A 22,849-nucleotide genomic window follows, 5' to 3' on the forward strand; every position below is an offset into this window, starting at 1 on the left:
TGGAAAAATCATTATTAGGGAATTGGTCTAGGGATGAGCATGAACCTGATTTTCTAGTTCAAAGAAAGACTTGTTCAATCATGTTGGTGTGTGTGAAAGATGATACAGAGTGCTACTGGACAGTAAAGGCATAACTCTATACAAATTTAGCACAGATGTAAACAATTTAGCCAAGTGCAAAGCACTGTGACCACGTCTAAAACAAAGGTAATGCGATTATTTTGAACAACTGAGTATGTCACATAATTTGTTCAAGGAGTGATCCAAATATTTTAGATGTTGTGTGGCGTGTTTAGGGTTGACTTTTCAAATTCCATCAAGTATGTCTTCCCACTTGATGGTCTTGGTGAGTCTAGTGGACTTGACTATTGACAGGCAGACTGATTCAGAAATAAATTGAGATGCCACTAGGGCTTTTATCAGAGAGGAAAATATTATAATCTGTTTTGCTTAGATTAGGAAGCTGAGAGCAGATAAATGGGAAAAACAAAATCAGCAAAAAAGACAAAAGTGTCAGAATTATCCTAATGCAGCAGGTAGTTGTTCTGGTCTGGTGGATATACTGTGCTGCAATATCTGAAGCAGTGCCCCTGTTGTGATTCATTATCACTATATAGCAGGATTGGAATTAATAACAAAAGACAATCATAAACTGATGATAGAAATTCTGGTGTTCCTACATGGTTTTATTACTAAGTGGCTAAATAACTGTTTTTGTGGAGATAATTCCATGAAGAGATAACAAAAGTAACCTTTACAGATAAGTAGTTACATAATTTAGTCTGGTAGGGCATTATTGGCCTAATTCTCTGCTTATCTGAACAGATAAAATTTCACCAACGATGACGATGATGTGCCCATTTATTCTAGCAGGGAGCCCTGCACAGTTTTAAATTATCTGATGTTGTCAGAAGTGCCTCCTTGTCTTTGCCTTGTTAGAATCAGTTTCTCACCAGGGTTGCTTCAAAGGCAGCTTTGGGCAGCACAATTGGTTTTTGTGGCCTGGGAACTGAGCCTGGGATCGGGACATAGCAGGGTGCTGGCTGGCATCTAAATATGTAACACAGCATGGTCCTTATTCTTCTTTTGTAGGAGAGTGCCACGTAATTTTCACTGATCAGTGGTCTTTGTCTCTTGAGCAGTAGCTGAAGAATTGTGTTTCCACAACCATAAACGATGTGATTGTACCTGCCTTTACTTTATGTGTGTCATGCAGAGCTGTTACTCAAACAAAAGTCCCACTGACTCCCCTCGTGTGCACTGCCCATGTGCCTGTTCTGCCATAACTCAGTCTGCAACAGACTTAGCCAATTCCTATTTCTCAGGTTATCTAAGGTTTTTGTATGCGGCATTTTTAATTGACAATAAATTCAGCTGGGATGCGATGCCTTGTTTGTGCAAAACACAGTTACTTTATTTTGCCAGAGGAGGACTGTCAAATACTGATTGTGGAAAATATTTTTTTTATTTCCATTACAGGAGAGAATGACCTGAAATTCTCTTAGGCACATGATGTGACTCTTGGGTATAGTGCTGTGCAGGGCCAGGAGTTGGACTCTCTGATCCTTGTGGGTTCCAACTCAGCATATTCTGTGAAAATAACAATGTTTACAAAAGAGTTTAAGAAATCAAGACAACAGTTTAGGAAAAGGGCTAGCTTTAGCCTCCTCTGAGTTCCTCAAAACTCTGACTTCCTCAAAACTTGATACTACTAAGGTTTCTACTCTTGGGAATGAACACAGACGGCAGGATTTTCAAATTCTGTTTGGAGAGGGTAAACTCCGTTTGGAGCAGGACAGGAAGATCTCCTCCTTCCTAGGGGAGTCCTTTCTACACTAGATTAGCAGCTACTAGAGCATAACCATGCCCAAATTATTCCCTCTTGTAAGTAACAAAGTGTGCATTGAAGAAGGAACATCAACCTCTTTCATGTAAGCTTCTTATTTGTTAGGTTCAATGCTCCTTCTTCACTATTGTCTCATCCTGGTTGGTTGTTTGTTCAGGGGGTGTTTGTTTTGTATGAAAAGGCCAAAGAGGCCAATTCCTTGTTCCCTTAAAAAGATGAAAAAAATAAAATGCAAAGACTAGCTGTCTGACCTCTTGCATTTTTTAAGAAACATCACATTTGAAACCAGTCGGCTGGTTTTATTGACCCTGGGCCTGGACATGGGTTGCTGCTCTTGGAGTTGTATTTGATTAATTCTACTAGGACTTAAATCATATTTTCATCTTGTACTTAGGAAAACCTATATAGTACCACAAATATAGAGAGAACCTTTGCAGTGTTTCTCCTAAATATGATTTTGAAAAAGTTACTGCAATCAACAGGTAAGAAAAGTTACCTTCTTTAAAGGAAGCTTAGAATATTCCATTATTATCATATGAATCTATGGTGACATGAGTAACTTGTAATAGCTGTGAATGCTTCTGCAAAATTTTACTTAATGTAATGTTGCTCAACTATAAATTTTCCTCAATTAGTAAATCAAATTTTTGTACTCTGCAATAGCTGTGTTACTGTGCAATTTTCACTGCTTAGCATGAAATGGTGAAAATTAAGTCATGTGTGAATGCTACCACATAACAGAAACTTTCAGAATCCTTACATGAAGAAAGACTGTATCACCTTTCAGACATAGCTATTAGGAGCTTTTTGAGTTTGCTGGATTTCTTTAAATTCTATCAAAGCCCCTCAGAGCAATGAGGGCAGTTGATAATACAAGTAATAAGAGAGCCATTCCACAAGATTTAATGTGAAACCAGCTTAGAGCATATGAGCTAATGGAGCAAGCAGAAGTCCATAAATCTGGTTTGTTGTCTTTCTAAAAGATCCTCTTTAGTTTGGCCAGAAGATTCTATCTTGGTGAAGTAATAATGTGGTGAAATAGAGTACATGCATGCTAAAGAACTGACTGGTCAGTGTTACTCCTTTTCTTTTACATGTACAGATAAAATTTAATGAAAGATAAACAAAGGAGCTTGTGTGCTGAATTCTGGAAGGAAATGTCTTCATTCAGGTTGCAACCATGGCAACAATCTGTGGAATTCAAATGTCCTGTGCTATGAATCAATTCAATAAAATGATGATCAGGATATTTACTGCTCCTGAAAGTCTCTCTTAAAGAGATTGATTCAATTTTATAGAGCACAATATAAACAGGTGTGAGCTAGTTGCCTTCTACAGTTAGAACATAAAGAGAAAGCAGGAGAAACATGATGAATGTGATCCAAGTTGTTAATCCACATTAATAAAACAGGGCAAGAAACCTGGTGTTTGTAGTTCAGCATGAAAAAATGCAGATTTTTCATAGGTGTTGCACATCTACATGAGGGGTACCAGATTAGTCAGGATAGTTAAACTGCAGACAGAGCTTTTCCCATCTTTCTTCCCCTTGTCCCTTTGTAAACAGCAGAGAAGGACAGAATCTTCCTGAGTGATCCACACGAAGAGCACAACCCAGGTGCTGAATGACTCCGTGAGACCACCTGCTTGAGCAGCCCCCAGTGCTGTCTTGTGTCCATTCCCTTTGTTTGCCACCCTTCTTTCACACTTGCCTGAGTTCAGAGGTTGATTTTTCAACAACATTAAAGCAAAGTAGACAAGCAGCGTCTGAGAATTATGTGGCACAGTTATTTTTCTGTGGAAACTGCAGTGAGAGTTTTTTATGTCCAGCACTTCAAAATTCTGCTTTTGTCTGATTAGTCTTCTAAATTGCTTTATTTTCTCTCCAGGAGGAAACCTAAATAATACTGGAGAAAGAGCTTTCTGTTGCACTTAGAGCTGGAAGAGGACTATAGAAAATTTAGTGATAAATCTCCCAACAGTAAAAACAATGTAATACAGACTGCAGTAGCTAGAAAATATTTACCAAAATGGTGGCAACCTGAGTGAGTTCATGCTGACCTGACAGAGTCAACCAGTACAGTTCTGGTTGGTTTTCCATGTCTCTTCTGATGTTTTCCTCAGTTCAGTATGTGAGTGATCCAGGGAGGATGCCGTGAAATTTCTGATTCTTTTCATTTATTCTGATTTCACTCAGTTCTGAAAATTCCTTGGGAAAAATGTCGAGAAAAACTACAAGTAAAAGCCCTTCTCAATTATGCTTTTATAGCTTTTATCACTGCAAGTTGACAATAGTTGCAATGGGAAATAATACATAAGGAAAAGGTCACAAACAGCTCAGTTACAGAGCATGCTGTTTGTAAAAAGGAGATAGTACTGACATTGCCAAACCTAGAGTCACAGATTTTTGCTCTTGACTTAAAAATAAATATACTTTAAGTATATTAATTCAGTAAATTATTTTTGATTTGAAGATTTGGATTAAATGCTTTCAGACTTTTATTTCTAGCCATGAGAGTTAGAGAAGTTTTTTTTTATTTGAAATGCAAGCTGCAAATCCCTGATGGTAACATAATGCTTAGAAGCTATGGCTTCAAGAAATATACTCAATATCTCAGGGATGGTGATAAAATCACAAGAGCTGGCAGCAGTGAATATTCCTAAAATTTTCATGCAATGATTTTGCAGTCTCACTTCTCAACTTATAGAATACCTCCAGGAGCTGATTGCTGGCTTGACTATCAATCAATGTCAGAATTCTTCAGTGGCTTAACTCTGGTCAGTAAACAGACTGATGCCTTTGAATAAGGTCAAGATTCTGATCCATACTGAAAGAGAAGATGGATGCAAAAGCAAACCTAGCCCCAGGAATCATATTCAAGTAGAAATGTTTTAAAAATAGATTCTTATATATACATATTATATATATATACACACACACATATAAATATATATAATTTGTTTGAAGTTTCAAATTTAAGAGTATAGCATTTATATGATTGCTATGCAGAAACCTTGGCACCTAGTTTGGGGCAGTACTCTGGCATTAAATATCAGCCTTTACCTCTGACTTTACAGTTTGCTTATGCTATGGTGAGGAACAAGAGGCTGTAAGGAGAAAAGAATTCTGCTTGCATTTTGCTGGAAACTCATAACATTAAGATCAGCTGCATCTTGGATGAACAACCTCAGGACAAAATACTAACTCTCACTCTCACTGAAGTAACAATTCCTTTAAATTGCCTTTCCCTTCTGATAGATACACTTCTTTTTTCTTTCTTTTTTTTTTAATAAAAGACCTTACTTAATATGTTTTATATAAAAGACCTATTATTGAAGGCAGCTAAAACTTTTCCAAAGCTGGTGTATAAGGTGATTAAGAACATCCAAAAATGTTTGGACTGTCAATGTGTCCCCAACAATTTTTCCCTAAAATGTGTTAGGTTTCTGGATAATAATAACAGCCCATTTTGAGGGTAGACTGCTTTCCTTCACTCAGGAGATCAGTCATTCTTCAAAGCAAAGAAGTTTTAGCTAAAAGTTTCTAAGGTTCCTAATACTGTATTCTGGCCTAGTCGATAACTGCAAATGATAAAAGGTTTTTTCTCAGCCTTTGTGTTCTCTGGCTGCATTAGAAACTGAACGAAGATATATGAGATGACACAGCAGGCTTTTTAATCCTTTAGAAATGGTTGGCAAAGTCACCTCTTTACTTACAAAAAGTGAAACATATGAAGCTGGAGTATAGGGGTTTGGGGTTTTTTTTTAAAGTACGTGTCAATTCTTTTTGTAATCTACTGTATTTTCACAGTCAGGGGTTGGGTGAAGGACAGTACTTTAACATACTGAGACATGTTTATGGCAAGTTCAAAAGTTTATGAAAAAAAGTACTGATAATTCAAGGAGAAGCAGGAAAATAAAGAGCCTTTGAAAAGCTTCTGTGGGTTTTGCTTAGAGCCTTGCCTGGAATTTGCTATGGTTAGAATGACTGGGATGCTAGGAAGAATAAATCTGAAATGCTGCAGAGCACTGCATAACACGTTGTAGGCAAATTTATATAAGAGAGCTCACTTTAGAGCTTGAAAGGCACGGTAAGCCATTCTTTTGTGAAAACCTAATTGAGATACTGAATGTGTGACAGTAAGGCTCAGAGTTTATCTTCTATCTGGTTTGAGGAGAAGTTGATTGACAGAAATTTTTAGCAGTATGAAAGCTCTATTTTTCACACCTTTTCACTGTTTTTCTGTGCAACCTGCAACTTCTGCTGGAAACGTGTTACTCCTTAGGCACAATCTCTTAATTGAACTTCTCTATAGATGAGCAATATCTATGGCAAAATAAATGGTAACTGTCTTGCAAAGGAAAATCTAGTGAACTTAATTCAAAGTGTGATCTCAGTTAAATACTCCACCCTGCTTGTCTTCTTTCCATTGGTAGCACAGATACCAGTTTTAAAACACAACTTGAATTGGAAGCAAACAGGGCTTCAAGCCCCAATATTTTCTCTTCCCCTTAAATTTCTGTCCAGCACACCAGCATTTCCTATCAGACACAAACCTAACTGAGAAAATGGGATGGAACCTCCTTGTTGACTCCAAATTAAAAATAAAAAAAAAAAAGGAACTCATATTAGTAATAAGGTGATTGTAGGCTGAATTATCCAATTCCATCCTCTGGGTGCCACCACATTGCCTCTTAGTGAATCAGTCTGAATTTAGCTTCAGCTAGAGGGCTCTCCCACGCCCCAGAGTCCAGTCTCCAGGCTCCTACTGGAGATAAATGCTTACTGGTGTGACGCCCTATGAATATTTATGGTCTTATACCACTGGCTGATGTCATGACCCATGAGCTTCTGCTTTACCTTCTTTGATTTTGAGGAAGAATAGAAGTATCTTGGTGCATCTTCAGCTGTATTATACACAGTTTTTAATTGCTAATGTTGATATAGTTTGTGGATATTTGAATAGTTAAGACAGGGTTTCAGAAAAACATCACGCTAGGAGCTGACAACAGCATTCAACCACAGCGTCTTATCAAGAAAGGAGAAAATATAACAATGAAATCAATATGCTAGAGGATGAGCACTATATAATTAGGAAGCTGCAGCTTTATTCTTGTCTCGAAAGCTGTAGAAAGCCATGGGTACCATTTTATTTCTGCATTCCCTCAGCGACTGCTTATTTTTACCGAGGCAACCTGCTGGTTGACAGAATCCTACTGATTTTCTTCCCCTGAATGAATACAAGACAATACATGCAATCTTCTTTTTTATTATTAGCCTACCACCTTTCAGAAACCACCTTTCCTCTCAAAAGAGGTGGTAATATTTCCATAGGCAAAATATTATTTCTGCCACTATTTGTACAATGCTTTGCATTAAGATCTGTGGGGAGACAACCCCATTTATTTTGGTTGGGTGAGAGAAGGGTTGCCATGGAAGCCTAATGGCTGATGTTTAGAAAAATGTGTGTATGTGACAGTTTCCTACCCATTGCAACCAAAGACAACAATCACAAGTGATGTGCAAGGTTACCAAGGCTGAAATGTTGATGTTGCTTAACACCAGTTAACAATGGCTTAACAATGGATCCATCTTGTTACATTTTCTTACTCTTCAGTAATGTTTTCTTCTGTGAAATAATGTTTCTTTCTGTGAAAAATGTTTTCTTTCTGTGAAATATTGTACTAAGAACAAATCTTCTCTGGATTTCAAAATAGAAAACCAAATTTAACTATACCATGACTTTGTTAAGCCTCCTAACCTGCAGTGGAGTGTGTACTTGTGCAGCATGAGAGGAGGTAGGATGGGTGTGCGTTGGGCTGCTGAGGAGCAGGAGGGGATATGGCACATCAGCCTTTATGTGGGACTGGCACGTGGGTACAGGCACAGCAGTCTTTCCTCTTTTTTGAGATGACATCTGCAGTGCCTACATCTCCACGATCTCACAGCATCTGCAATGCAGAGAGTAGAGACAGAGATCTTTTCATAGGACAGTTCATCATGCTGTGTTTGGACTCTGTGCCATGCAAAGTAAGACTTTCCCACCTTTTACAGGCTATGAACTGGCATATCTTGCAGATCTGGCCCTCATTCACACACAGCAGGTACAAAATCTTCAGATTTCAATGACACCTACATGGAATTGCATCCCTTTGCCAATGCCATAATAGATTAGTTACCTTATAGACCCTCTCTAATAAGGAATGCTCAGAATAGATCCATGCACATATACAAAGTGTAATAGCAAGTCCTCTGTTCTGCCTCTAGAAAGAGCTGAATCATTAGCAAACATTGTATTTCAGGTGAGATTTTCTGTGGACTGTAACAAGGCTGATCACAAGTGGAAGAGTGAATGTGTCTGTGATTAGGGGAATATCTTGGTGGAAGGATCAGATAGGCTGTAAACCAAAATTTATGTCAAGAGCAATTTAAACTCCACTGCAGTCTAATGCTGTCTTTCCAGCCAAAAAGAATGTGTTAAAAACACTTGAAGCTGATCAGTGATATGTGTCTTGGGATTATTTCACTCCGCAGCAATAAAGAAATGTAGGGAAGAGGGTATGCTCATATCTGTAAATCTGGTTTGGACCTACACTTCAGTAAGAAGCACGATAAAAGTAAAAAGGAATCAGTCACTCCTACTGCTAAGGATTTGGTTTTTAATTATTATTTACTTTGTTTCCTCAATCACTTTGCTTTACTTATTTGGCTGGGAGGCAAACGCGTTCCCTGCTGATTTATCTCCGCTCAGCCGGAGGCTTTTGCTACTCGGTTTGATTCCTAATATGGTAGCGACAGCAGATTTTGTCTGACTTCCAGAGGGCTCCTCTCAGCTTCTGGAATGCAGCAGGGAAAGAGTCCTGCAGAGGCAAACAAAGACAGTTGTTGCATTATTACTAATAAGGACCAGAAAATAGGCTTCCCCATGTGTGCTGAAATTCCTGCTTTTACTACTATCTAAATCACCTCTTTTCCCGTACTTCATTGTAAGGCTACAGATTATTTCCCATTACCCAGCAGAATGGTCTTTCTGGGTCATAGCAGAAGGCCTGTTTTTCATAAAATTTAGAAAATATCTACTTTATCACAATAAAGTTCTTTATGTTAGTGTATCGCTTGAGAGCATGCTGTCACAGTATCATTGGATTAATTATAGGACAGAAAGAAGAATAATATGTTATGAGAATTGAAAAAACCTGAGGATTTCCTAGATTTTGTTTTTCTCGCCTATTTAATATAACACTCAACTTTTCAGTGGTTTGAAATACCCATTGTTGAGAAACTGATTTTTTTTTCCCCTTAATACCTTAATAAAAGTTCTTCAGGTAATAATCTTATCAAAACACACCAAATTTAGAAATGGCCTTTGTTGGTGGCATACCAAAATCCAAAGGATTAAATTCCTTTACCAAGCAGGGTCTCTAAAAGGTTAATGTGGAGTTGGAAATTAATTTCATTCCAAATACAGAACAATAGTGTGCAGTGACATGACTTCGTGATAAGTATTTGTTAAAGCTAAATCCTCCTTAAGCCCTGCAGTTGTTTTCTTTTGTGCTAATGGCAAGCTAACCAGAGGCACTCCCTCTCTCTCCCCCTTTCTCTCCTTTTCTCCTAAAAGTATCAGAAAAGCAGGTTTATTGTTTGCTAAATAGGGCTTTTTTTTTAAACTTAAAATATCAGTTCTCCTTAGTATGTTCTTTTCAACATTTGTGATCTTCATTTTTAACAGGAGAATGTTTTGTCTATCTGAAACCCACAAGTTTAATATCACTGCTTGCTGATTGCTATTTGTGACATATACAATAAACAGAAAGAATTTAAATCTTTTCTTGTTGCTGCTCAGTGAATGTCTTGGCTGTCTTTGTTCACAAGCAAAAAATTAAAAAAGCCTATTGTCATCTAGATACTGACTAATGCAGAGAAATGTTCAATAGGAGTTTCCAGAGGAAAGCTGAAGCCTGGGATTCCAGGGGAATTGATTGCTTCATCTTTATACAAGTGATTTTTAACAGGAAGTAGGTGCCTTTGCAAACAGACCTATCTACAAATGCTTGATACTTCTGCAAATCTATTCTAACTTTGGTGAGTGCAGCTTGAAAAAAGTACTGTTTTGTGAGCTTAGTTTTACTGAAATAATTTCTATTTTCTGCTTTACACAATGAGTACTACCTTAGCTAGGAAGCAGTGTCATCCACTTTTCCTTTACTATGGTTTCTGTTTATTGATTACAAATAAAAACAGCAGTTTCCCTCCTCTAGCATCCTCCTCCTCATCTAGTAACCACAAAGACTCAGGCTTGTCTTTTCAAATATTGCTCCTTTCAATTCTGAAGATCCAAAGGGTTTCAGAAATTCGTATATGCTTTTTGGATTCCTGGGTTTTTTGATTTTGTTACAGATCATGATCCACTGACTAGACTGCATCAAGATCTTGTTCAATGGAGTAGCAGGCAGAAATATGCTGAGTTGCCCAGATTGAATCTGGTTTGTCAGCAAAGCACACGCCAACACTTTTGTACCAAATTGGCTATCTGCTGGAGAAATTTTTAGCAGGTATCTGAGCTGAAAACTATCATGTACACTTGGATTTCTGAAAGGTTGTGTCATGTTTGACTGACTTTTAAACTAAAGTGGTGTAGAGTCCGTGGTGAACATGTCAGTCAAATATTCATTCTTGCCATTAACTGACTGGAGCAATTTGAAGAAGAATTTGGGGCATGAGTTATTGGTCGTGATGTAAATACTTCCATCTTTCACCTAATGGCACCATTTTTCAAGTTGTCTGTCCTCTTGTCTTATAGGACTAATGTTCTCAGCAGCAGAGTGTTCCTAATGCAGATGCTGTTGGCCTTGAACACTTGTTCTTTTCCTTGAATCTTAGCTCTTAAATAACTCCTCATTTTGTTCTTTCTTGTAACTTGTCTGGAGTTAAAAAAAAAAGTAAACAGTTTGTTCTACCAAGGACTTCAGCACTTCCATGACTCTTCAGTAAACATAATCTCAATGTTACTCTTGCCTTAGTAAAAATTTGCCTTGCGTTTCAGGTCACTGCTTCTCATTTTGTGTAATCAACAGGAATGTGAGCAGCCTCCCAGCCTTTCCTCTGCAAGTACTCAAGCTAAAAATCTGACCTTCAGGCTTCCAAAACCTGGGGTGTTTGGGGATTCTAAAAAATAAGTTTTCACTCAGCTGTCATGTTTGAAAACAGATGTAATTTATCTGAACTCAGTTGAAATTGTTGATAAATTTAACCTACCTTGTAACTTCTCATGATGGGATTGAGATTAAGATATTGCCCATCCCAATAAAATCTGCTTTTGAGCTCTTTTTTCTTATTGTGGTTAAATTTAATCCGAAATAAAACTGGTTTTCCCAACAATATTGGGAAACATAATCCAGAATAGCCCTTTCCACTCCCTGAGCAGATGCAGTTCTTGCCTTGCAGTGTTCCAGGAGTCTTCTCGCTACCAGGAAGCCCATCAGCTAAGCTTGTCCTTAGCCATGGCTCTGAGGTGGGAATAGGAAAAGGTTTCTTGTGGCCTCTGTGTTAAAAAAGATTCAAAAAACTAACTGTATTGTGTATTGCCTTAGGTTTCATATGTGGGATGGGTGGTCTGTGTGTTGAGGCAGTAAAAAGTTAGTCACACTAAGTCACGCTAAAATTGGGTGCCACAAATAGCCTGTGTGAATTACCAAATTCCCACTTAACAGACACTGGATGTGTTGGGAGGCAGGAATAGAAGGGGAAAGAGAGCTGTTTTCTCCAAATAATTCTGAATGCATGTTTTGTAGGCTAAAAGCAAGACTACATTCATGTACCTTCTTCCTTCCATTTATGGCTTTTTCCTTGAAGCTCAAATCCAACAGAAAAATGAAAACAAAATGAGAACTAGGATTTTTATAAACTTCACAGGTAGAAAAAGTACTGAGTATTATTTCAAGTTGAGACTGAGGAGTAGATGCTGATGAAATCCTTTTATACATATAGTCACTGATAAATGAAATGTAGTTTGAAAGTCTTTATACGCTCTTAAAATAAATATCAGTCTTGATAAAGCATAACTATGGTTGGTTTCTCAGCTGTGAAGAGTTCATATCAGGCTGCTTTATCAGTAGACATTGATGCTGTAACACATTTTTTTTCTATGCCTTCTTTACTGCAGCATTCCTGCAGTATTACTTCTGTGCTATTTCTAATTTAATCATCAGAATTAAAAAAAAAATACATGTCTCTTTCACATTGTCTGGGACTAAAAGCTTACCTGGATGAGAGAAGCTGTTTACAAAGTGGCAGGGCTAGATTTTTATTAAAAGTATCAGAATTATTTTGTGGTATAATGGCTTGCATTTTTCTGATGACTCATTTGTATGAGCTAAGGTAATCAGGCGTTTCCTACCCTTTCGATCAAAGGTAGATAAAAATCTCTGCTACTTTGCTTTTCTATTTTTTCTATCCTCTCCTTCTCCTCCCAGCTCACCTAATGATTTTTTGGCCTGTGAGGGTATGGATGGAATACAGGCACATAACTGGGTTTGCTGCATTTGAAAAAAAAAATTAATGGTTAAATAATATGATAGTGGTTTTGACCTGAGACAGCCTTTATAACTGACTTTACCTGATTTTGAGTGTGTTGCTTCTAATCATTTGTGGAAGAGTACGGATTACCCTTTAGCAGGGTATAGTCACTTCTTTCCATATAAAGACAATCCCAACGCACTAGTGCCATGCTGACGTTCAGTCAAACTGTAAAACCTTTCTGTGACAATGTTGACTTGGAGAGTTGGGACTACAAATGTATATTCTTGCTACAGTAAATTGCTAATACACTAGTTAGACCAATTTTTGTTTTTAACAGACTTTCTCTGTGTTTCAGGGTTGAGGAATTCCTTGGAGTGAATACTGACACTCCCTCTGATGTGCTTTTTTTTTATTACCCAGTAATACTGGAATGCCTATCTGTTCTCAGTGAACTTTGAGGTTAGGACTTATTTTGCCTCACAGCTGTAAGATTTGGGGCTTGAGGTTTTTGTGATGGGTGGGGCTCTGGGAGCAGGGAAATAATGAAAACAGGCCTCCACTCAGCAGTGTGTACCTCAGTGAGGTGGGACAGCTCTGTCCCCAAACCAGCCCAGCTCTCGAGGGCCTCAAGGCACTCATTGACAGTCCGGTGCAGAAAATCATTACATATCCAAGCTCCTGTTGTTTTCAGCTAAGACAAGAACTGCTTCTTAATTTGGGTTGTTTGGGATGTTCTGTAATCTGTGCTTCTGATGGTCTCTTCACTCTTCTGCCTGTCCATGTGTATTCCCACTTCCCTCCTCCCCAGTTCACTTCAGGACAATCTTTCGAATCTCTCTAAGCCTCTATGTATTATCTTCTGGTATTTTCACTGCCATCAATTTAATTTTTTTTTCTCTACATCATCAAAAGGCATTACCTAAATTCTAACTCAGCAGTCTGCTGGAATTTGCTGCCTGAGGTATTGCCGGCTTGCTTTGGTTCCAGTCTGGATTCCTGTCCTGGAGAGTCTGCCTGTATCAGCAGCTCAAATTAGTACCTTCACACTATTTGATATAAATACCTACTTCATCTTAGCTGCTGTTATATTCTTTCTACTTGTATACAAGCATGGTATTGCAATATGCATTTTTATTTCTTTACTTGTTATCTAGGATTGAAGGTAGCCTTCTCCATGATGTTAAAATTTTACAATGCCATGGTGTTTCTCCCCCCCCACACTATATTCAAGCTTCATGAGCAGTCAGTTTCTCCCCTTTTGGTGCAAGTACAGGGGAACAAGGTTTACTGCTTTGGTGCATGTAGTTGCCATGTAATCACATTTACATAATGCTTGGTTGAGTAGCTTTGCTTTTCCACAAGAGTATTCTGTGTTTACCCACAGCCAGAACTCAAGGTACATTTTCCTGTTGGTTCAACCCACTTTTGTTGCATTTAGAAAATTATTTGTTTTGCCCATTTGTAACTGTGCTGAAATGAACCCCTTGGATACAACAGACAGATCAGCTGTCCTTGCTCTGGCAGCAAACTTAATCATAAGCTCATAAGCACTAATTTGTGCTGATTTTAAGTAAGAGTTTTGGGGGGGTTTTTTTTGGTTTTTTTTTTTTTTGTTGTTGTTGTTTTTTGGTTCTTTTCTTTTCTTTTCTTTTCTTTTCTTTTCTTTTCTTTTCTTTTCTTTTCTTTTCTTTTCTTTTCTTTTCTTTTCTTTTCTTTTCTTTTCTTTTCTTTTCTTTTCTTTTCTTTTCTTTTCTTTTCTTTTCTTTTCTTTTCTTTTCTTTTCTTTTCTTTTCTTTTCTTTTCTTTTCTTTTTCTCACGTTTTCTGCTACTTTCCCCATCTGGCACGATGACATTTGTTGTTCTGTTCCAGTTGGAAGCACTGTGGGTGGAATTGCACACTCAAGAGCTGACTGAATAGCCCTTAGGCCACTGTAAACATTTCTCTTTCCACTGTCAGCTCTACATGTTCAACAGCCTCAGTTTGGGATTCTCGGGTGAGGGAATCTTTGGCTGGCTGGCAGTTTTACAGCACCTCCTTCTTCCCAAAACTCCCTGGTTCTCTGAATTCAGCATTGCAATCACAACTTGATGTTGTTATAACTGCACACTAGTGGAGAGTTGTTATTTTGAGACTGCTTTGCTACACTCTCCATTTAACTCTCTTCATTCTAGGGAGGCTATTGTTACTTTTATAAATACCAACCCCTTCTTCCCCACTATAAATGGATACCTGGACTCCATTATTCCTATGAGAATCTGTCTAATGTTATTGAATATGAAATTAAAGATGTTTTCATTTATAAATCACCCAGTCTTACAGCATCTTTTTTTAAAGATGCTGGTGGAAATATGTAATCCAAAGTCACCCATTGTGACATATGAACCCAAAGGAGCCTGATGGGCATGTGCTTTTGTGTGTGTGCACTGGGTCTGGAGCATCTCTCCGTGGCACAGACAGACACTGGCAAGTGTGATAGGAACTTTTTTGGGTTAAACTGTTCACAGCTCTCATGGCCATTGTGACAGCCCATCTGGACTGCATGCAGCTTCTCAACCCCATCCATGGCGAGTACCTTACTGGCTGGCACTGGGAGAGTCTCCACCATGCAATGTAAGGCTCCATCCTCAGCCCCCTTTGTAAAAGGGATTTTAAAACGTGTTTTGCTGGGGTCAGGACTAGCATAGACACTGCACAGGAACCTACAGCAAATACCTTTTGCTACTCACCTCTCATCTCAAGTCCTGGCTACTGCTAAAGAGTTGCCCATAACATCAAATAATCTGCAGTCTGGTGGGGGCATGGAAAGTGTGATGAGAGTAACAAAATATCAGCATTAGCTGAAGATTAGACATTATGTAGCAAATCAACTTTTAAAAAAGGTCCTATTTTTAATGAAATCTGAATTAAAAAGCCTTACAAACCATATAGTTTATGCCAAGGGAACTGTTTACAATGTGAGAATATTTTCCAATATTTCTCTTGGGACATCAGTTGCTCCTTAAAAATAATGTCTTTACTTAAATTTGTTCATTTGTCGAGGAAGGTAGAAGGCTCAACAGCTTGTGTAAGTGAATAGAAACTATAATTTTTATGCAGTCTAGAAGGTACTTGTGCTTCTTCTTAGTCATTGTACCATATAGTGTTTTTTCTCCCTCTGGCTTTCTTTCCCATTCAAAGCTATCCATTAATATGAAAAAAATACTAGCTGAGAAAATCAGTATCACTCTAAACTCATTTTTTCAGAGGTTTTTTTTTTTTTTAATCCAGTCATCTAAACATGAATGAAGAGAAGAGAAAAACTTTTGGGGGAATTATCCATGGCCTGGGTGCTACAAGCATCATGTGAATTGTCCCTCTCCCTCGGGAGGAAGGGTTTATATGCCCACAGAGGGAGCATGTCCCATGGTTCTTGAAAAAATCAGCAAATCTGTGGGAACTCCCAACAAAGTTCTTCCTGTTTTGCTTTGCTCTTAGAGCCCTGCTGCTTTCCACAGCCCAGCTCTGGCCTGTGCTGCTGTTTCTCTCCAGAGGCACACAGGTATTGCTGGTGCTGCTGGCCTCCATCCCGGATACAGTCTCCATAAGGTTGTTTGTTGTATTAAAAGGCTGTTCTCCCCACTGTCTGCCCGGAGAACTTCACCTGAAGCTTGTTTGCACAGAAGGGGAACAGGTTAAGGGTGCAGTATTGACCCTGCTCCAGCTCTGGTCTAAGCCCCTGGCTCGGTCCTTCCTTGGCTTTCTGCCGCGCTGCTGTTGCAGGATGCGAGTGGCTCTTTAGCCTGGAACTAACAATGCACCCTGCATGTCACCTCTGTCCTAGCTGCATTTGCACAGCTATTTGTAAAGCTGCATTTCCAAACCTCATTTTCTTTACTTCTTGAATCAATTTCCAAGCTCTTCATGAATTCATTCTGCTTCCTGGAATGGAAACTCCACTGTCTGCTGACACTTTTGCTCTAAATGTCAGTGATGTTGAGCTTTGGCATGGATTGTGCATAAATTTTCTTCTGATGGGAAAAAACACGTGCTAATGAGCACCCAGTTATCCTGAACATTTTGAAGACAAAAATACAGCTGGAGGCAGTTCTGGCACAGTAGTTCTTCACCATTTCTACATTTTAGTTGAGAACATTTTATTACAGTGTTTTGTCATATTAAACTATTCAGGTGTATCTATGACTAGTTTGTTCCGGCTCATGTTTTTTTCTGTTGATCATGTTAGGCTTTCTCAAGGCTTGTAGAGAGTTTTCTCTGATCTGTCTGCACAGACCTGCATGGTATTTTTTTTCTGTAATCCATTAAGCTTCCCCTGCCTACAGCCTCAGGACTGTAATTGCACACACAATCAATTTCAGTTATCCCTGTGGCAGTTTTCAAATTTATCACATTCTAGATGCTTTACTTTTCATATTCAGATTAGATTGCAGAAGCCTTAATTTTATTTTTAAAAAGATGGACACTGTCCTTCTGTTTGCATTCGGAATAAGCCATTGCAGTAAAACCATTCCAAGCTATGTTGTTGATGCTTTTTTCTCAAGATCCATAGAAAAAGAAATTTGTGTGCTGAATTCTTTCCTGTCTATGTGGAAAATGATTTTTCATTAGCTACTTACCCCTCTAACATTTTTTCATCTTAAAAACCCTTGAAAAGCAAGGATTTTCAAGTTCTGCCTTTTCCTGACATATTGTCTTTTGCCACAATTTTCTTCTTTAGAATTGTAGTACTTTTTCCTTTTAAAGTTTTCTCTTGTAAAATCTCTTTACCAACTAAGTGAATATTGTCTACAACATATATATATATGCGCCTTGTGGTCCAGATTAGTGTAAAAACCTTTGTATTACATACCATGGCAATTACTTATTAAATAATATATTGGCATCTTACTGCAAACTTCAGAAAAACAAAATGCATCAGCTGGTCCTCTCCATGCTTTAAAAGCAGTTCAGCTAGCCTCTGTGAGATCTACAATGCACAATTAGTTATGAACTGTACATCTTTTTAGCATTCCTAGGTAGACTGTTAATGAGGAAATAAATAGCACAATTTTATTTAGTCCCACACACTGGTTAAAATGGATTATTAAGCAAGGGACACAAAGCTATTCTGTCTCCTTCAGCAGAGGGATGCAACATCTTTTCTTCCAGATAGATGGGTGTGATCCATACACAGATGCTTGTGAATGTAATGTGATTCTATATCCCTGTTTACTTGAAAGGAATCAAATTGGCTAAAAATACAGTGATGTTTACCCTTGGAGAGAAATTAATATTCTGGGGTGGAATCTATTTAACTAAAGATAGATATTTACTCTGGAATCAGATAACTATCCAGGGTACATAAAGAGAAATACTTATTTGCATTGGCATTGCCCTTTATGACCAGGCTAGGCATTTAACAGGCAATTTATCATTGCAGGGCTGTAATATCAGTTCTGTCATCCTTACTAGTCTCAGTTCTTCAGTGAGACTATTTTCATGTTAAAGTATTACGCAGAATGACTAATGGGGCCAGCACTGAGGTTATGTTGCAAGTAGAGAGGAAAGACATTTCCATTAGCACTAAACCTTATCTCAGAAAAATCACTGGAGACTGACACTTCCCAGAGGTTCTTCTTTCTCTTGATTATCATCCCTTCTTCCACTAATTGATTCCAAGCAGTTCAGCTTCTGTTACTTAGTGGAAGAGAATTTATCTCTTTCAGAAATTTATTCATGAAGTCACAAGAAAGTCTGTGCTTAGGTATCAGGTTTTTTGTGTGGAGTGCAAGCAAATAGATTACTGGGGAGTTGAGGGAGTTAACACCGTGGAACATGGGAGAATGTAACTGAAGATGGTGGAGGGGCTCATGTATGGACACAGAAGAATGAGGCAAGGGGAGAATTAGTTAGGATCAGGATACTTCAAAAACAAGGGAGTGGATATACCATCTAATGAGGATAAACTCAGCCAAAATCTGTGATGGCCCACTTACTTGAACTGGATACCCTGATTTTAAGTGTTTGTGGTGAGTAAACTTGTATAATACTTTCCTGTGAAACAAGACAAGAAGGTACGTGGTTTCAGTTAAGTTCTGTTTGGATTAGCATGAAAATTCTACCTTCAGATTAAGGAAAATTTGATTATTTTATCGTGTTACACCCTATTCTATGCTCCATTTGGTACCTCTGCCACTCAGTTCTGCACCACTGGGTCTTTCCTACTAAACAGCTGGCATTTGAGCTTAACTCCCCAGACTGACAAACATAAGAAACTGATCAGAACATGAAAAAGAAACCACAGAAATGTGTCTTGTGGGTCTTGTCCCATGGCTGTGAGTTGTCTAAGTCAGGTTTTGTTCTAATGCAAACATGAAGATAGAAACTATAGAAAGTCAGTAGAAGCAAATAATTTAAAGTGAATATACTCACAGCAGCAGAAGCATTCATATACATTGATTTCTAGTTTAAAAATACTCTTTTCCAAAATACGGATTTTATTATCAATGTAGGAATATTTCTGCATCCCTTTATAAATCTTACTGTGCAGTTCCTTAAGGACATATGAGTAATCATCAAACCTGTGTATATTGTCTGTGCAAAGGCACAGGTCAGCAAAGAATTGGCTTATATCACTTGCATTTATTTTAATAAATTATTCTGTTCCAATACCCTTAATAATAATATATTACTGTACTGTTTAGTCTTCCAGTCTAGTGACTCAAATTATATTTTTACAGCATCTTACCTCATTCTCATTTCTTAACACTTTAACACTGACTGATTGACTACTAAACTTTCTTAGTATGTATTAGGTATACCTAAACATCATTTTGAAGTTAGCACAGTTTGCATTCTGCATGGACCATCAGGGAAAGTGATGAGCTTTTCTCAAGTACCAGCTAATGTTGAAGAAGTCCAGATTCACCTCCTTTCCATCTTCAAAACCCTGTGTGCAGTAATGTTGAGCTCAGTATTAAAAAAGAAATAGACCTTTGTTGGCTTTTTGCTGGCATTTTGCTCTTCACATGAACCCTTACAATCCCATCTTACCTGAAGTGTAAACCTACCCTGATTTAATTTTGAACTTTGAGTCTTTTGAGGGAGGATTCTTAACCCTCTGTAACAGAATGTTCACTATTGGAGAAGCTACTCCAGCTGTTTCCATCTTACTTCTAAAATATGTGCCTATTCCTAAGTTAGAATTTCCCTACTTCCCTCTCACAGACATTGGATCTTCTGATACCCTTGTCTGGTGTCTTGAAACATCTACTCCCAAAATGAGATTTCCTTCCTAGCAACTGTAGACTCTGGTCAAGTGACTCCAGTAGCTTAACTGTCCTGAATAGCCAGGTCTTCCAGAGAAAGGCATATTTTGACTGTAGAGGAGTGCAATTACTCTTCCAAAAATTAATTTCATTGCAGAATCATAAAGCATGGTTTGCTCATATTAAGTGCCGTGTTCATTTGTCCTTATTCTGTAGCCCCAGCCTTTTCTCAGGAGGAAAAGGAGAAGCCCTCTCCTTCAATAGTTTGCATTATTCAGGCTCCCTTATTTATGCTGCAGGTGACTTATGTCTGGCAGGCATTTTATATAGCTCCTGCCAGCTCACTCAAGGGAAGCTTGCCTTGATCTACATCACAAGTCAGCTGCCTAAAGCCAGAGAGGTACCTGCCCAAATTTTGGTGACAGTACCATACAGGTTGTTGAAAAGTATGAGCTTGAGATGCCTCAAATGTAGCTTTGTGTTAAGCCTAAACAGAAAAATAGTTTAACTCAGAGAGGGTACTTCAAATTACTAGCTCCATGGAAGAATGTTAGTTCACTGTCCAGACAGCCACATGGCTCTTGTAATGTCACAGTGTTATTCTTTTAAGCAGGCAAAGCTTCCATTGAAATTATCATCACGGAGATACCTCATCAGCGCTGTAATATGCAGGAAAGTTTTGCTTGCACAAGGAACACCTGATTAGGTACCAAATGAGTTCCATTCCTTTGCCACCAGAAGCCATTTGAAATGACAGTGGGAATTCAATAGAGACTGGCAAAGCCAGTCTGTAATTTACACCAGCTCCGTGGTCCCCATGGACTCTGGTCGTGTGCAGCACCGAGGCAGAGAGTTGGTATGGAAGGGACAGAGTCCTTTCCTGCCAGGCAGTGCTGGACCCCGCTGGGCCCTGTCAGTCACAGCTCACCAGGGAGGTCAGAGGACAGGAGAGCCATGGCACAGCACCTGCCCAAGGAGTGATGGGAATAGTAGCCAGGTGGTTGTAGCGCTTGTAGCGCATGGGGCCGTGCCAGCTCTGTACCTGCTGTGTGCATTTGGCAGCACTCGCAGGTCTTGGGAAAGCCACCCCTCAAACCATTGCTAAGAAATGCTTGCAGGATGGTTAATAAGCTGTGTAACAAAGTTAGGTGGAATTTACTCCACCTTCATGATGTTAAGGCAATAAGGCAATAAATACTTTGTAGCTTTTTCCATCACAAATACTTCACAATTGTACAGAAGATTTACTATAGTAGAAATTAAGAACTTGTTTAGATACGAGGTGTCAGTGTTGTCTGGTTTTGGTTTTTTTAATCTACTCCTACATCTATGGGATTAAAATTTGTAGAACTCTCCTTCTTAGCTCTACCTCTTCTCTTGAATGCTTAGATCCCTACGTGAAGATCCATCTGATGCAGAATGGTAAGAGGCTGAAGAAGAAAAAGACTACAATTAAAAAGAACACTCTGAATCCCTACTACAATGAGTCTTTCAGCTTTGAAGTACCATTCGAGCAAATTCAGGTAATGTCAAACAGCGTTTTTTCTTTCCTCTGTATTCCATTTCTCAGCCCTTATAAATATTTAACAGGAATCTTGTTAATTATCACATGTGTATGCCTTCATTAGCACCTAGGTGCCAGCCCTGTGCTACATTAGATGAGTGTGACTGCTTCAAGAGGGAAATGATGAAATGTGAAGTACTTAGGAAGCTTTGATTCATCAGTGAGAAATGGATAACTGACATTTTCTGTTAACAGAAATGGATTTGGGGAAAAAAAATCCACAGGGAGATAGGGAAGGAATGTGCCAGCAAAAAGGTGTAGGGATAAAAGAAAAGCCATATATAACATATTTCGCTAAATTATTTAAAATAATAAATTGGCATTATCAGATAAATTTGTGTTCCTTATGCATTTATTTATTTGCCCTGGTTTTTGAAAGCACTGCAGCACCCCTTTAAAGTAAAACACCTAATTCATACAGAGCTTTTTTTTCTGTTATCCACTACACTTCGTAAACTTTTTCAGTGATTCCTGTGTCCCTTTGAAAAAGGCATCTGAGAATCTCAGGGGTCAGTACTGCAGTGCCTGTTCTCTTAGTGCCTCAGGAGAGCTACAGCAGTTGTCCAGATGTTACTCCCAGAGCTCAGTACCTAAAATTAAAGGTTTCAGAAGTCAGCACAGTGAGATGGAAGTCACCTACAGTAGCAGTGGGAAAGTCCAGGACAAAGCATTGTCCTGGTATTTTTTTCAGGGACTCAGTTGCCTATCTTTGAGCTACTGTGAGGCAAACCATCTCTCATGAGAGAGAATTAACTTCTTTTGATGCTAACTGTCTTTTATCTGAAGAGAGAAGCTTTTTTTTAACCATCTCAGGAGGCATGTGGGAAAAGAACTGCATGCTGGCTTCCCACCTGGTCATGGAGCCCCAGGACTGTGGAGATGTTAAGAAATAAAACAGCTTTTCTGGGTGGAGCTGAGTGGGGAAAGGGTCCTTTCATGGGCATCCCAGTTTAAATAACCATAATTTAAAACATCTGGGAATATATCCTCCTGTGGATTGTAGGAGAGGTCATGGTATAAATTAGGTGCCATGCTTTTAAACTTGTTGTTGAAAAGTTTTAATGTGTTTAAATTGCTTGGAAAAAACTTGGCGCTCCCTCTTCATTAGATGAGAGCATGGTATGGGTTTTCACATTGTGTATCTTGTATTTTGATAGCAGCTGGGCTGGAGAGAAGCCCAGCAGCCAAGGCCTACCGAAAGGTAGCTTGCATTTTATTGACTTGGTTACTAACAAAGTTATTAAAACTAGACAAGGTGAAGCATGGGCACAGTGACTTGGATGCATGACTAGTCCATTTAGAATTTCTTTGTGCCCTACTGCATGTACAGGTGTCTATGGATTCTAGGAATCAAAAAGTGTGAAATCCAGTGGGGGTAATTTCTCTGGATTTTAATGAAAGCTGGTCTGTGTGCTTGTGAAAGATTTCACAACAAGGATCAAAGACCCAGAGGCAAAAAGAGATTAGTCAAGTCAAGTGGCAGTTTAGGCAGTGAGTATCTTGATTTACAAATAGGGATAGGATTGAGGAGCGGAATGGTTACCTCTAAATTACCCTATCAGAGTTTTGGCATGGCATGGTGCATTTTTTGTACTTTACCATTTTGCCTTCTAATTCAAAGTCATTTTTTGAGGTGCATGTAGTTGATTTTAAAAGTATTGTTGTTTAGAGGTTTAA

General features: G+C 38.6%; 1 protein-coding gene across 10 annotated transcripts in view; it reads left to right on the top strand.

The window, feature by feature from the left end:
• The window catches only part of SYT1 (synaptotagmin 1), a 329,787-nt gene that overhangs the window by 301,247 nt on the left and 5,691 nt on the right, over positions 1 to 22,849 (top strand). For all 10 annotated transcript variants that reach the window (XM_030289361.4, XM_030289381.4, XM_030289386.4 and 7 more), the window contains 1 exon segment: positions 20,998 to 21,131. In XM_030289361.4, the coding sequence (XP_030145221.4) occupies positions 20,998 to 21,131 (134 nt within the window).

Source organism: Taeniopygia guttata, chromosome 1A, assembly GCF_048771995.1.
Source record: "Taeniopygia guttata chromosome 1A, bTaeGut7.mat, whole genome shotgun sequence".
In the NCBI taxonomy this organism is placed as follows: Eukaryota; Metazoa; Chordata; class Aves; order Passeriformes; family Estrildidae; genus Taeniopygia; species Taeniopygia guttata.